General features: G+C 43.2%; 1 protein-coding gene across 2 annotated transcripts; it reads left to right on the top strand.

Moving 5' to 3' along the window:
• The first annotated feature begins 384 nt into the window (after window positions 1-384).
• TMEM200C (transmembrane protein 200C) lies at window positions 385-10,145 on the top strand. 2 transcript variants are annotated; one of them, XM_073331545.2, is made up of 3 exons: window positions 385-878; window positions 2,921-3,025; window positions 3,724-10,145. In XM_073331545.2, exon 3 carries the CDS (start codon window positions 3,767-3,769, stop codon window positions 5,357-5,359), a length of 1,593 nt encoding a protein of 530 aa, XP_073187646.2. In that variant the 5' UTR covers window positions 385-878; window positions 2,921-3,025; window positions 3,724-3,766; the 3' UTR covers window positions 5,360-10,145. The 2 variants fall into 2 exon arrangements, with proteins under 2 accessions (XP_073187646.2, XP_073187648.2); XM_073331547.2 differs by lacking the exon at window positions 2,921-3,025.
• The last annotated feature ends 3,901 nt before the right edge of the window (window positions 10,146-14,046 follow it).

Below are 14,046 nucleotides of genomic sequence, written 5' to 3'. Positions count from 1 at the left end.
ACCAAAAGAAAAAAAAAAGAAAAAAAAGTTCACAAAACGGTGGAAGCACTTTTTTTAAAAATGATGCATTTGGTGCTTCCCTGCTTTCTCTCAGAGAGCCAGTGAAATATTTGATGGGAAGAAAGCGAAGGAACCAAGGTCTGACTGTCTTTAATCTCCCCTGCGACCACGCCGATCAGGCAGGGAGTTCTGCAAAGAGAGCGCAGGAGGCAGAGAGCGAGCCAGCGGGGACCCTGGCTGCAGACAATGCCATGGCCCCGTCCGCTTGCTTCTGGAGGAAGGGCTCGGGGCTGGCAGGCTCACCTCGTTACGTGCAGGTGGGCATGGTGGAACAGGCGGCAGCCGGGGGAGGCAGGGAACGGGGGGGGGGCTGTTCCTAAAGAGGCGAGTTAGGAGGGTAATGATTGCCATCCTGCAGCAATTTCCCTGTGTCATGGCTCCTGTTTCCTAGCAACAGCACCGAGTCCGGCCCGCACAGCAGCCGCGGCTGCCGGAGCACCATTCAAGAGCAGCAGCAGCAGAAAGCAGCGAGCCCGCCAGGCTGGCAAATCAACTAGCAACAACCACCGGCTCAGGCAGGAGGAGGAGGCTGCATCTGGCAGGGGGAAACAATAAAACAAGCAGGGAAGAATGAAGGATGGAGAAGGCACAGCACTTCTAGGAAACTCCTTGGAATGGCTCTGTCCGAGGGGGCTGACAAGATCGGGTCGATCCCTCCCGCATTCCCGGCTGGGATTATGAGCCAGGGCGAGATTACGGATCTGGAGGGGCTGTGTCTGCGCTGAGATGTCCACTCGGGCTGGAAAGTTTCTCCATGGTTTCTTTATGGTGCCTGAGCTCCTCGCTGCCAGCTTTGATTCCCGCCCCAGTCTTCCTGGGTAAGTGAGGTTAGACTTGCTGCCATTTTGAGCAATAATTTCGCCCACGATCCCGAAAGGTTTTTTCACCCTAGTCTGGTCTAAGAAGGGGCGGGGGGATGGGAGCGGAGCGGGGGGGGGTGTCAATTTTCACGTGTGTTTTCTCTGTCTTGGAGAAATTCAGGGGCAGCAGTTCAGCACTGAATGGCCCCATTACTTTCCTGGAGGCGACAAAAATAGTCCATCGTGTTGATGTGGTTATAAAACGGGGGCCGGGGTAGGAAATTTACAAAGGGCTGTTAGCTGGTTGCCAAATGGTCTTTGATCATGGCTTAGGTGCCCAGCCGGCTTAGAGACCCTTGGAGGATTTTGTACACAGAATTTCTTCATTAGTAGAAGCAACCAAAAGTTCAAAGACCTGGCAGACCACCTGGCGAGCGATTCTCAATAATAGCTACAGACCTATCTCATTAACAGGCAGCTTCATTGTTAGACATACTGCCAGCCAGCCATGCATATACTGGAAACTGCATCGAAACTAAACCCAGTGTAAACTAGCAACTTTGCTAACTCCGTTATGTATAATGAAATACTGCCAAGCATGTCAGCCACAACATTTTAGTCCCTAGTAAACGTTGCAAAATCTATTGCAGCATGCTAGAAAGTGTCCTAAGTGATGTCGAGCAAATGGTCAATGGTTGCAAATTAACATCCTTTCAAATAACTCATTTCCCTCCGAGCTGAGATTATTCTTCCATTTTCTACACATACAAATAGCTGAAGCAACACAAAATCCTGTATTGGTCAAAAACAGACAAGTGAGCATCTTAACTTCAGTTATTAGTGTCCAGGAAACAAAGTGTTAATCCGGCCCCCACCATGTACGTTTTAATACCTATGACTGAGTGAGAATAACAATTCTATTCGGTTTTAGCAGAGCATCCTTAAAATAGTCATTGAGATCCGGGTTAAAACATGACATATTCTCTGGGGATTATTTAAATAGTGCTCACTGTGACATAAGTATCAGTTTGTTAATGATTACATCCCACATCCAGTTTATATGGAATGTGATTGTGTATCGTCTGTATTGTGTATCGTCTCTTTCGTCTGTTTGACTTTCTCTGTTTTCTAATAATACAATAATTAATAATAGTTGGTAGTTTAAAAAAAAACACACTCTCCCACGCATCCACCCTTGTTTCTGCGTATTCAAAAAGGAAGTGTCAAGGCAATATTGATTGCAAACGTTGTTCAGGTCTGATTGCCATCTGTTTTTCCATCTTAACTGAGACAGCATCTTGTCTAGTGGTGTAGTGGAGAGTATCAGATCACAAACTAAGCCACCACTTAAAAAGAAATCATGCTCGGATAATTACACTTGTGTACCAAACCATTCTTACAAAAAAAAAAAAGGCAAATACATGGTCTGATAATAGGAAAGAGGAGACAAGACTCCATTCATTGTTAAATGACTCCCAGACATATTGTAGGTTCTCTCAAAACAGTGCCCTCAGTATTATTTTATGGGAAAATATATTCAGAACAAATGGAACGCAAAACTGTCGAATCTGGGGCTATTTGGGAATAGAAACGAAATTTAGAAGAAGCTGGGTGGGGGGGAGGAATCACTTTAGATGCTATTAACCAGCTTTCAAGGCAAGGAATGTAACTTTATGAAGCATGTTGTACTGATTGCTGTCATATTTCCTTCCTGGAAATTATTTTAGACGCTTCACCAAAATGAGAGAAAAGCCCTTCTTCAGCATGTCAAAGCTTCACTGAACGGTTTGCAATATCGTGTGAATTGTTCATACTTAGTTGTCTCCTAGCCATTTGAATACTCAGATGATGAATCCTGATGATACCGTAAATAAAGTAACGAATGTTATTTCACATGCCAGTTTCCCGACGCATTATCTTTTTTCATGGTGATTCACTCTTTAATAAAATTTGACATACTATCTTTATATACCCGCTACATTTTAACATGGAGGGGGGAAGGGCAATCATTGCTGTTACATAACCAGTTACTTTGAACATCATACATGTTTCCAAATCAGGCAGCTGTCCAGATGATGTACCCATACCGTAAGCAGAAGAGGATGGGTTTCTAGATCACTGCAGCTAAAATACGAAGGAAATGATCTGGAAGAAGCTTCCAAAAGGTACTATTATCTGGGTATTCAAATGCTTCCCTTCTGTATTTCCAGTAATTAATTTCCCATTCACTGACACAAAAAGTATGTAATCGGTTAAAATCCCTCAGCAATGTTTAAGCAGTGTAATACAATTAGTGACATCCATAAAACAATTCGTATTGCCCGTCTGGTTTTATTTCCAAAATACCCAGACCACTAAAAGGCACGGGCTTCTGCGTGATACTTCCGCTAACACCAACCCCCTGCACTGTGCAGTCTCACCCTTTGACCCCATTAGAGGAACAGGGCCCAGGAAAGATCTCAGCAGCTTCTTCAACGACAGGAGCAGGCTGCCCTGCAGACTCATTCTCTACCCAGCACGGATGCTCTTCTGTTTGTTTGCACTGGTGACACGAGTCTTTCCTTAACTCCTTTGGAGTCTGTAGAAGTCAATTCGCTGTTTGCAAAGAGTGAACTGAGCAACGTCATGGGAGGGACACATGGCTGCTTCCCTTCCCAGGTTACCTAACGTTGCTATCCTGGCTATCTGGATGCCTAAGAGGGCCCAGCTTGTCAGTGGCTGAGACGCTGCTTGTCAGGACTTTAGCTAAATACGGATTTCCCTGGCTGTGTTAAAGCACGGGCATTTTGTGAGGTATCTGTTGAGGAGCTGCTCCTCCAGCTCTGTCCCCGGCCTTCACCCTCTTCTCTCCCTTTTGTTGCAGGAGCAGAAGCCGCTCTAGGGAGCAGTGCCCCGGGTAGCCAGCCATGATCGCCACTGGAGGCCTCCTGAGGATCTCGGCCAGGAAACAGGACCCCCTGCGACCCCAAAGCCAGGCCCCCAGACGCAAACGCAAAGCCAAAAAGAAGCGCAAGAACGACGTGGTGGTGGTGAAGGGCAAGCTGAAGCTGTGCTCCGCCTCGGGGCTCCTCGCCCTCTGCGGCATCCTGGTGCTGCTGGTGGGCATCGCCTTGGCCGTGGTGGGCTATTGGCCCAAACCCAGCCCCGTCTACCGGGAGGGCAGCTTCGGGGGGAGCAAACACCTGCCGGCGCAGGGCGGCGCCACCAAAAACCGCTCCAGCCGGGGCCAGCCGGGGGCGCAAGGGGGATCCCCCCCGGACACCCCCAGAGCCAACGCCTCCTCCTCCTCCTCCAGCAGCAGCCGGGGGTCCCCCCGCGCCGCGCCGGCCCCTTCCTCGGTGGGTTTCCTCTTCCAGCTCTTCTCGGGCTACCTGCACTCGGACAAGCTCAAGGTGCTGGGCCCCCTGATCATGGGCATCGGCATCTTCCTCTTCATCTGCGCCAACGCGGTGCTGCACGAGAACCGCGACCGCAAGACCAAGATCATCAACCTGCGGGACCTCTACTCCACCGTCATCGACGCGCACAGCCTGCGGGCCAAGGAGGGCGGGGGCCCGGCCGCCGCCCCGCTCAATGGCTTCGTCAGTTACGTGCAGCAGGCCCGGGGGCTGGGCGGCGGCGGCGGGGGGGAAGCCTTGGGCGCCGCGGCCAGGCTGGCCCAGAGCTCCTGGCCCCCGGCCCTGGGCGCCCCCGCGCCCCGCTGCTCCTCCTTCTCCGCCTCCCCGCCCAGCCTGGCCGAGGCCGTCTACAGCATCCCCCGGGCGCGAGCCGCGCTGGGCGCCGCCACCCCGCCCTGCAGCCCCGCGCCCGGCTGGGGCCGGCGCAGCACCGCCGACTCGCTGGTGGGCTCCTCGCTCAGCGCCTTCCCCCTGCTGCCCCTGGGCCAGGCCGAGGGGACGGGCGGGGAGAGCTGCGAGCCCGGGGCCCGGGCGAGCCCGCGGGGCGAGTTCGAGCGGAGCCTGAGCGAGCTCGGCAGCGGCAGCCCCCTAGGGCCCGGGCAGGGGCGCAGGCCCCAGCGGGTACTGAGGCGCCAGAGCACAAGCTGCCTGCCTGACGCCAGGCGGCCCCTCTCCCCTGGCCCCCCTCAGACTCGGGCTAGCAGCAGGGAGCTGGACTCCACCAGCCTTTCAGCCAAGGCTGCTTCTTCCACCTACTCCAAATCTCTGCAGCTGGGCGGCTCGCCTCCCGTCACTCCGCCGGAGGTCGGGAGAGGCTCCCAGACTGACCCATCCAGCAGCAATAAGGGCTACACCCACCTGGAGGAGGCAGGCACCTCCTTGGAGTCTGTTGCCAGCACCCCGGCCAGTAAAACCCAGGACTGTGAGGAGGACCCAAAGGGGGAGATCGGCCCCCTAGAGGGAGCCGGCAACGAACAAACAGTGCAGCGTCCCCGGCAAATTCAGAGACAATATACAAATAAAGAGAAGCTCTTCATGATTTCCAGGTCGCACGCCACGGCAGGGCTGGAGGATGGGGAACTGGAAAGCACAGGCGTTTGAACAAACAGAGAAAGCATCAGGACAAGCAAGCCCTCTGCCTGCTTGTGGACGGAACCCGGTCAATATGCAAAGAGCTGCAATAGGTTATCCTTGAATTGCATTCAATAAATTCCTATAGATGACACCAGGAAACAAAAAATCTTTCTGTCCGATCGTGATTGTATGTTCCATGCAAACCAAATTGTATTAAACATCAATAGTCCAGCAAGTTCTTCGAAGCAAAAGAATACCATTTTGGACAACATAACTGTACACTTCATAGTTTTTATTTCTAACTCCCCTCCCCAACCCTCTTCCTTGGGTACTCTGATGCCGGTTTGTCACTAACTGCTTCAAAATCACCAGCTCCTATCCTAGCTGCAGCGCAAGGTGGTTTTCCTTCAGCAATCTGAGCTCTCCCCCTTTGTTTTGGTTAAATCACTCAAAGTTTGAAAGGCCTTATGGATGAAGTATCTTCACAAAGAACACTCTTACAGGCATTTGTTTAAATTCTGGAAAGGTGACAAGGGAGGAGAGAGTGGAGCTGGACAAAGCTCTGATAATCTAATTGGAACTGTTACAGTCTTAAATTAGAGACCTAATAAGACACCTGGATACTTTATTAAGTATTATCACACATGTACTAATAGCATTAATAATTTTTTTAAATAAAAATGTTTAATCATTTTAAAACAGTTCTCCCCCTATAGTGCTTACAGATCAAAGAAGACTTTTGTATCAAACTACTAAATATTACAGATTAGGTATAAAGGACAAAGGTTTGTTTATGTTGCTTTTGACATGGTAATAGTAATTTAGTAATATTTTAAAAACAAAGATATTGGGTTCAATCGCTGAGCACACTGCACTTTAGTACAAGCAGCAGATTCTGCTTCTATTTCTAACCCATTTTTAATTGGCATTTTAGATGGTAAGGAATCAGAGATTTCGAGATTCTAAAGAGAAAAATTGAGTAAGGTTTTACCTTCCATTAAAATTAGATTTTTCACGAGTAATACATTAATCTCAGAAACAGTGGCCCATACTTTGTAGATCTTCGACTTCCCCAAGAACAGTCAATGTAAGATTACGTTTTTCTGCAATTAAGGCTCCAGTCTTGCAAACACTTACGCACATGCTTACCTTTAAGGATGCAAATAGTCCTATATACTCTGTGGGTGAAATTCTGGCCCCATTGAATTATATGGGAGTTTTGCCATTGACGTCAATGGAGACAGGATTTCACCTTGAGTGAATAAAATAGCATGTTTCCTGATGGTTGGACTATATATATAATATATGAATCAAACAGCTATGTGGTAACTGGGAATTATTTTACTTTAATAATTACAATAAGACTGGCATTTGCTTCATTAACTAGAAAAATCTCTTTCAACTCCCAATTTCAGATACCAACAAAATTTTCTATTTCAAATATATATTTAATATGCATATGACGTTTCATTATGTTAACCACAGAGTTATTGAAGTTAAACATTATGATATGTAAGTAGTGCGTTGGTTTTCTCTCTCAATTAAGGTTTCCATAATAGATTAGTATTTAGTACATATCTAATAATTAAATATAGGTACAATATAATAAATAGACTGATCATTACATTTGATTGTGAAGAGTGAACAGCAACAATAATTACTAAATATAAGAATGAATAATTTTTAAAATATCAGATAAGAGACTGCCATCTTGAGGCTCTACAATTTTCCAAAGAGGAAATGAAGTTCCCTTTTGCAACAGAAAGGCACAAGCATCACAGCCTCATGTACTGTCAATGGCAACCAAGAAAAGTACCCATATGAACTTTGTTTAAGCATTGTTTTTGTTAAACTGCTATCTAATGTTGTTTAGCCAGCCAGTGTGGAAGTGACCAAAATATGTTTTAAAACTATGTGCATAGGCTGGAACATGAATTTTATTTACAAAAAGATAAACAAACAAACATGTCTAGGCCCTGCATAGAGTGGGCAGCTTAACAGTGTTAGAAGGCAGTTTAATCAGAATTGATTTCATCATGATTACTTCTGGCTCAACATTTGGCCTAAAAGTTAGAAGGAAACTTCTGTTCTGTGCTTTTCCCATGATTTTCAGCAGACGTCTAATGAAATATCAGGAAAGGGTCATCAGGCACTGAGAGAGGGATGTTAGTTATACACAGTTATGGAGATTTGCCTTGATCCTGTCTGGGAAGGTGCCTGTTCAAATCCACATGGGTGCAGAGCAGGAGTCTACCCACCAAATCTCATTGCAGGGTTGGGACCATAGTGGAAAAATGACAGATTTTTTAAAAAATAAACCTGAAAAAATCATATTATATATACTGTTTCTATTTTCATTCAGTAAAAGTTTATCCAGCCATCTAAGCTATAACAATCACTTTTATTTAAAGATAACACAAGATGCGACCCAAACCTTTTATTTGATTAGAAGGAAAGTACTTTTAAATTGCTGGGCTAGAGTGTGGGGGCTTTTTTCTTTTTGTCGGACTGTGAGAGAGTATTTTATTTCATTGAAATTATTATTAAATTTGTTATCTGTATTTGAGAATCTGTTAAATGTGTCAAAATACAATCAGGAAGCCTTTTTAAATAGCTCGGCTCAATTTCAATGATCATCCTTTTCAATAAGTACTGTTTTAAACTTCTCCTAGGTTGCCGAACATATTGAATAACATAATGTTTGTATGCAGAACTGAGCTTGATCAATGAAATTCCACTTCAGTGGCTAGCAGAGCTGAGTGAATAATTTGTAGCAATTAATTTAATAAACATATGAAGCCTTTTTTCCAATTTGCAAATTGTCCATGAATCCCTATGATTTTTGCAAATGTATTTGCTAATTACAGGTTTTCACGGGATAATTTATGTAAAGACTTTGCATTCTGTAGAGTTTGTTCAAAACTCAAGCTGAGTGAGTTAGTTATGTATGGAAATGTAGGTCAAAGGTTTAGTGTTTCTGTTTTCTAATTGGATAAGCTTAACTCTTAGCAGCAGGTTTCTTCTGTGAACATTCATACTGGTAATATTAAAGTATCCCTAATGCTGTCAGTTGAGACTGATTGATAGAGAAGGGTAACTTAATCCATTTCAATGGCATCACACCTGGTGACATCACTTTTTGAGCACCACCTCTTTTGGACATTCATCTCTACCTGTTCCTGCCCCATCTGGCACTCGGCTTTTCCCCTTGCCTACTGTACCCACCCCTAACCCTACCACTTCTATCTATCAACCAACCTTCACTTGCCCACTCTTTTCCCCCTCAGTTTCTCTCCTATCTCTTTCCTTTCCCAACCTGTTGTATCAACCAGGCAAGGTACTAACAAGCTTCAACAGGACTTTTTTTTTTCAAAGTGGAAACCCCTTTACCAAGCTGCTGCTGCACCCTCTGTAGCTTTCTCCCAGCCTCTCAACTCCTCCCCCCTCCTTCCTGTTTCCTGTCCTTTCAGACTCCCAACAGCCAGTGCTCCCAATTCTAATAATTACAAGCAACATTTAAACACCACACAACCCTGTCCTCTCCCATCCCCTCCTATCCTGGGAATTGCGTTCCTCCTTCCAACCTCTTCCCCACAACCTGTGCCCACCTGGTTCCTCCACAGGCCTTAATGGAGGCTTAGGATCTGAACCCATAACGCTGTCTGTATCTCTTGCAAATACACTTTGAATATAACAAACATACATTATCAGGTGTGTGCACTAAGCTAACATATTAAAAGCAAAAGACTTGCGGAGACCAACTATTCTACCAAGGCCCTAAGAAAAATTCCTTGAGAAAAAGGTGGGTTTCTGCCTGAATTCCTCTGGGCAGTTGTATGACTGGCCATAAAGTTGCCACTATCCTTTTGTAACACAGATAACTGTACTTGTTTTAAACTAGACAATAAGACATGGGGGGTGGGGGGGAATGTTTGGGTTTTGAAATGTAAGCAAGGCTACTTAGTGATTGCAGGCCTACTTCTTTTCATGTGAAGTTCAGATAGCCTTAATATGAGTCATTTGGGGGCGAAGTTGTGTGCAGGAGGGTAGATGACTTTAGAGGAGAATTTGCATGTTAATACAAATGGACATCTTAAATACTTTAACAATTTTGAAGTCCACCATATAGCTCAGCATTTCAGAATACCTTTAATATAAACTAGCTTAAAACAAATGTAGTTAAGTGATTATATATATCATGACAATACATTTTAATCAGTTTTCTTCTAGTTTTCCATCAGACGCATATGTTGTCTGATATTTGGGTAAAATTATTAATACATCATCTGTTCTGTTGTGAGAGACATAATGCAGGCTTTGTTAAACTATTCTGATGAAATGTTTTGGTTAGGTAGTTGTTTGTGTGGTTTTTTTAAACAATCCTGTCCACAAACTGTAATCCCAAACAGCAAGTCATAGCTTGTGTACAAACATCTGTGCAGCTGGATGTTTATATAAACTATCCCTATTTAGTGTCATGCACTGCTTGTCATAGCAAATGTTTTAAAAACAGGTATGTTTTCAAGGTCAGCATGGAAGCAGCAGCAATGTGGTTTAAACTCAAAACAATGCATTTTAGCCTCAATCGCAAGAATCTTTACATTATAAAAAATGTATTAACAGGGCATAGTTTGTGTGTTCAATAATGATGATCTACACGGTTTGTTAGGATCATGGATCTTAAGGTATGAAGGAGAACTTTTGATAGGAATTTCTATTATTAATTTTAACATTTTTCTTGTTAAACAAGTATATATAAACAGAGGATTTTGTTCATATTGGGGAAATAAATACAAATGAATTTTCTTGATAAGATTACTCATATCTTAAATAGATCTCCAGTTAACACCTTTCATTATTAACTTGACTCAAGCAGTTATTTATTTTAATTTCAAAATGCAAAGCAGAAAGAACGTATCTCAGGCTTTAGGCGTAACAAAATACAGAACAAAAACAAAAATCGGACCCTGTTATGCACCCATCCGCACTGAAACACATAAAAAGTTCTCAGAAGTGTCTGACAGCTAACAAATTCAAAGAAAGTCCTGCAAAGAAAGAGAAATGCAAAGAAAGAGAGAAAGAGAAACTGCTCACAAACTTTCTCTCCAGAAACAGCTGAATTTGTTTCCAGCTTCTTCAAGGTTGTCAAAAGAATATCAAAAGACTACATCTAAACTTTGTAACTTTAAAAACAAACAAACAAACAATGAATCAGAGATGTGAGCAAGGCACAGAGCATTTGCAGACAAAATCTCTGATAGGAGACCTATATTAATCTTCAGCCACAGAAAAAACAGCAGTGGAAAAGTTAACTTCCTATGTACTTTACCAATGTTGAAACCTTCAGCTTAGTAATGTTTAAGTACATTGGAAAAACTCTCACATTCACGGCTGAGTGACAAAAGAGAGGAAACAGATGTGAACCCTTGGGGCAGGGTAGGGACCAGCCCCAGGAGAGGAAACAAGGAGGTGTGGAATGGGGAATAATGTCACTGAAAATTATATTGATGGAGATTTGTGTGACTTATCCTTTTTATGCATCACTCAGTTTCTTGTTTTATCTATCAGTCTTGCTTTGACAGATGCTAGGGCACTACTCTACTCATACGTACATGTTTCAAATTCAATTTCAGTTAATAGTCTCTTAAAATTCACTATTTCTGCAAAGATTCTGGTCAGTAAACTCATTCAATAGAGTATTCCCAGAAAGCAAACACAAAAGGGGTACAAATATAGCTGACGTGAATTCAATATTTTATTCAAGTAGATCTTAATAGAAAGTATTTGAGGATTTTATATTTATATAAAATTATACATTTATCTATCTTAGGGGTTCCTTTTTATTAGTTTAATTGTGCCCTTCATTAGTTTCTCAGTGCTTCTCAAGTAAATAGGTCTGCATGGCCAGGTGCTTTATAGGCTTCAAGGCCAAGATTTTCAAAATGTGCCTCACATTTTGGGTACCCACTTAGAGATATTTAAAAGTGGCCAGATATTCAGAGAATGGGCACCCCAAAATAGAGACATGCAAAATCACTAATCACTGTTGAGAAACTAGGCCCATGAACTTTCTGCTCTTTTTCCTGCCTTGGTACTGAGAAGGCTGTCTTAGACATACTTACTTGTGGGGTTTTCTTCTTTTCTCCTCTTCACACTCTCCCCCTCTTCATTCTGGTGAGAATGAACCTCAAATCCAACCAGCCCTTCCTGAACTTTGAGAAAATTAGAGTCCAATTCCAAACTAAACTTTGCAGTTAAAGCTCAATACAGTAAGAAAGAAAGAATATATTAAGATTATTTAGATGATTTTGGTGCATTCAGCCTTTTTATGAAGGTAATACCTATCCTCTGGGCTAAATAAACTCAGATGCTGAAAGGAAAGGAAACTATTAGTCCAGGATGTGGTTAGTAAAAGGAGGAACTATCAAGTTATTTTACTGAAATGTCTAAGTACATAAAAGACAATTAGGTTGAGGGGGGGGAAATAGTTTTTTTGTTTTTTTAATGTCAGCTTGAAAAAATAGGAGGTAGCCATGTTTATTGTAGGGGTATGGATAGGGAGTTTGAATGACAGTAGAGAAAACGGAGGGACTTGCATCCTCTATGCCGATTGAAACCAGTGTTTTCAAATGTTCAGTGGGTTCAATACCTGTACAAAGCCACTGATGGTAGCTGACATTTTGCTGCTACTTCATTAAACTAGACTTCCTGCTGGGAAGAAGATGGAGACACAGGAAATGCAACTTGCCTTTCAAAACCATGGAAAAGGCACAGTCTTTCAAAGCTGATATTAGATAAATTAGTTCTTTTTAAAGGAACACAGTTTAATAGCTTGGCTAAACCATCTTTTAAAAAATTATAATTTACAACAACTTTGGCAGCATCTTCTCTAGGCTGGGCTCCACAGCTCAGAAGCATGGTAGCAGTGCACCCTACAGGGACTTCCCTCCTGCCCCTAAGATGCTCCTAGTGATACTGGCATGTCACGTTCATCAGGGCTTGTGAAGAGGCCTGTGTAAGGATCCCAGAGACAGACTCCACAGTGCCTGCACCAAGAGAAACCCCCTCTGGCCAACTACAAGGTTTGTGAGGCCCACTTACCACAGTGTGATGCCCTTCAGGAGCTGTAGGAGAGGTGGGGGCCTTATTCTTGAAATGTATTTTAATACTATTAGGGTTGTATAAAGTATAGCATGTCTTCTACTTCAGCAGATTTACACCACCAAGGCATTTTAAAATAAGACACTTTGATCTCAGCTGTTAATATCCAAGATACTTCTATGGCTCTGATTATTGCAGTACTTGAGCACCTCACAGTCTTTAATGTACTTATCCCGGAAACATCCGTGTGAGGTAGGAAAGTGCTGTAAAGTGGGGCACAAAGAGACTAAGAAACAGAGAGAACCATGCCAGAAGGATGCTAAAACCCAGATCCTCAAAAGTATTTAGGTGCCTAACTCCCACTGAAATCACTGGTACAGAATTATCTGGTACACTAAGTGTACCAGAGAATTTGTATATTAGTTTTGGTTTAACTCCAAAGTTTTAATTGCAGGAGAGAGGGATGTACTTTCCTTTGTAGTCTAAACCTGACACAGGTTATTAATTTTCTGTGGTAATAATACTGCAAGCAAAAAACTTATTTGTCAAATGACTAACCCTTGGACACTTTACTAGGACAAAATACTGGTAGCTGTGGCTTATAGTGAAGAAAAATAGAATGCTTCAAGAAAGCAACAGAATTCTAAAGGCTCATTCAGTGACCTAAATGCTAATCCCTCCTCTGTTTATGTAACCACACAAGTCTCAGACTAGAATGGTTTGGAGAACTAAATCTAACTTCTATGCTTAGGAGCCTTGCACATTTGGTTGCACAATTCTTTACTTTTCTATTGCTAGTTTAATTGAATTTATGCTGGACTCTCCTTTCAAGTAGGCCTTCTTTTAGTAATGTAGGTTTCTAAACAGCCAAGCAAATCATAATCCAAAATCAAAGGCAGCATATTCTAAGGGAATTGGGTCGTGTGGGATGGGAGAGGAGACTGAAAATGAGCCTATTTAGACTGCAGTCTTTTTTTTTTTTGGGGGGGGGGGGGGGGAGGGTTGACTAGTTTTGTATTTGATACCTAGATACCCCTAGTGATGGGTGCATTTGAAATTCACAAATGCCACTACATAGGTTAAATATTACATTAGCAGCAGTAAAGATAATTTTTAAAGGATCACAAGAACTAATGAATGAAAAGCTCGAAAGAGTGAAAGCTTGAATGAAAATTATGGTGCTCTATCGTGGGCATGCTGGAGAAAGACAGATGGAAACAACTCACGCTACAAGATACCAATTCCCTTTATGACATAATTTTGGAGAGGTGGGGAAAATTAGCCAACCCAAGCTCATATGGTATCATTGCATACATGTTGCCATATGGCCACAGTTCCCAGCATGGCCCCCTGAAGCAATGGCTTGTAGAACACTTCAAAAGGCTGTATAGGAGCCACAGCTCCCATGGTTCTCTAGGAAACTCCCATAAGTTCCCAGTTTACTGCTGTCCATGTATGGACTAAAGCAAGTCCCAGAAAGTTCCAAATAAACTTCCACTTATGGTTAACCCGTTTCACTTCTTACTTCCTAAGCAGAACCCTCAACTATGATACTCTAAAACAATTATTCTAAAACACAGACATGCTAAACAAGTTATACTTTAAATGACCAA

This window comes from Lepidochelys kempii, chromosome 2 (genome assembly GCF_965140285.1).
Source record: "Lepidochelys kempii isolate rLepKem1 chromosome 2, rLepKem1.hap1, whole genome shotgun sequence".
Classification (NCBI taxonomy): domain Eukaryota; kingdom Metazoa; phylum Chordata; order Testudines; family Cheloniidae; genus Lepidochelys; species Lepidochelys kempii.
Note: the sequence above shows the minus strand (reverse complement) of the source record. Positions and strands in the feature narration are given on the sequence as shown.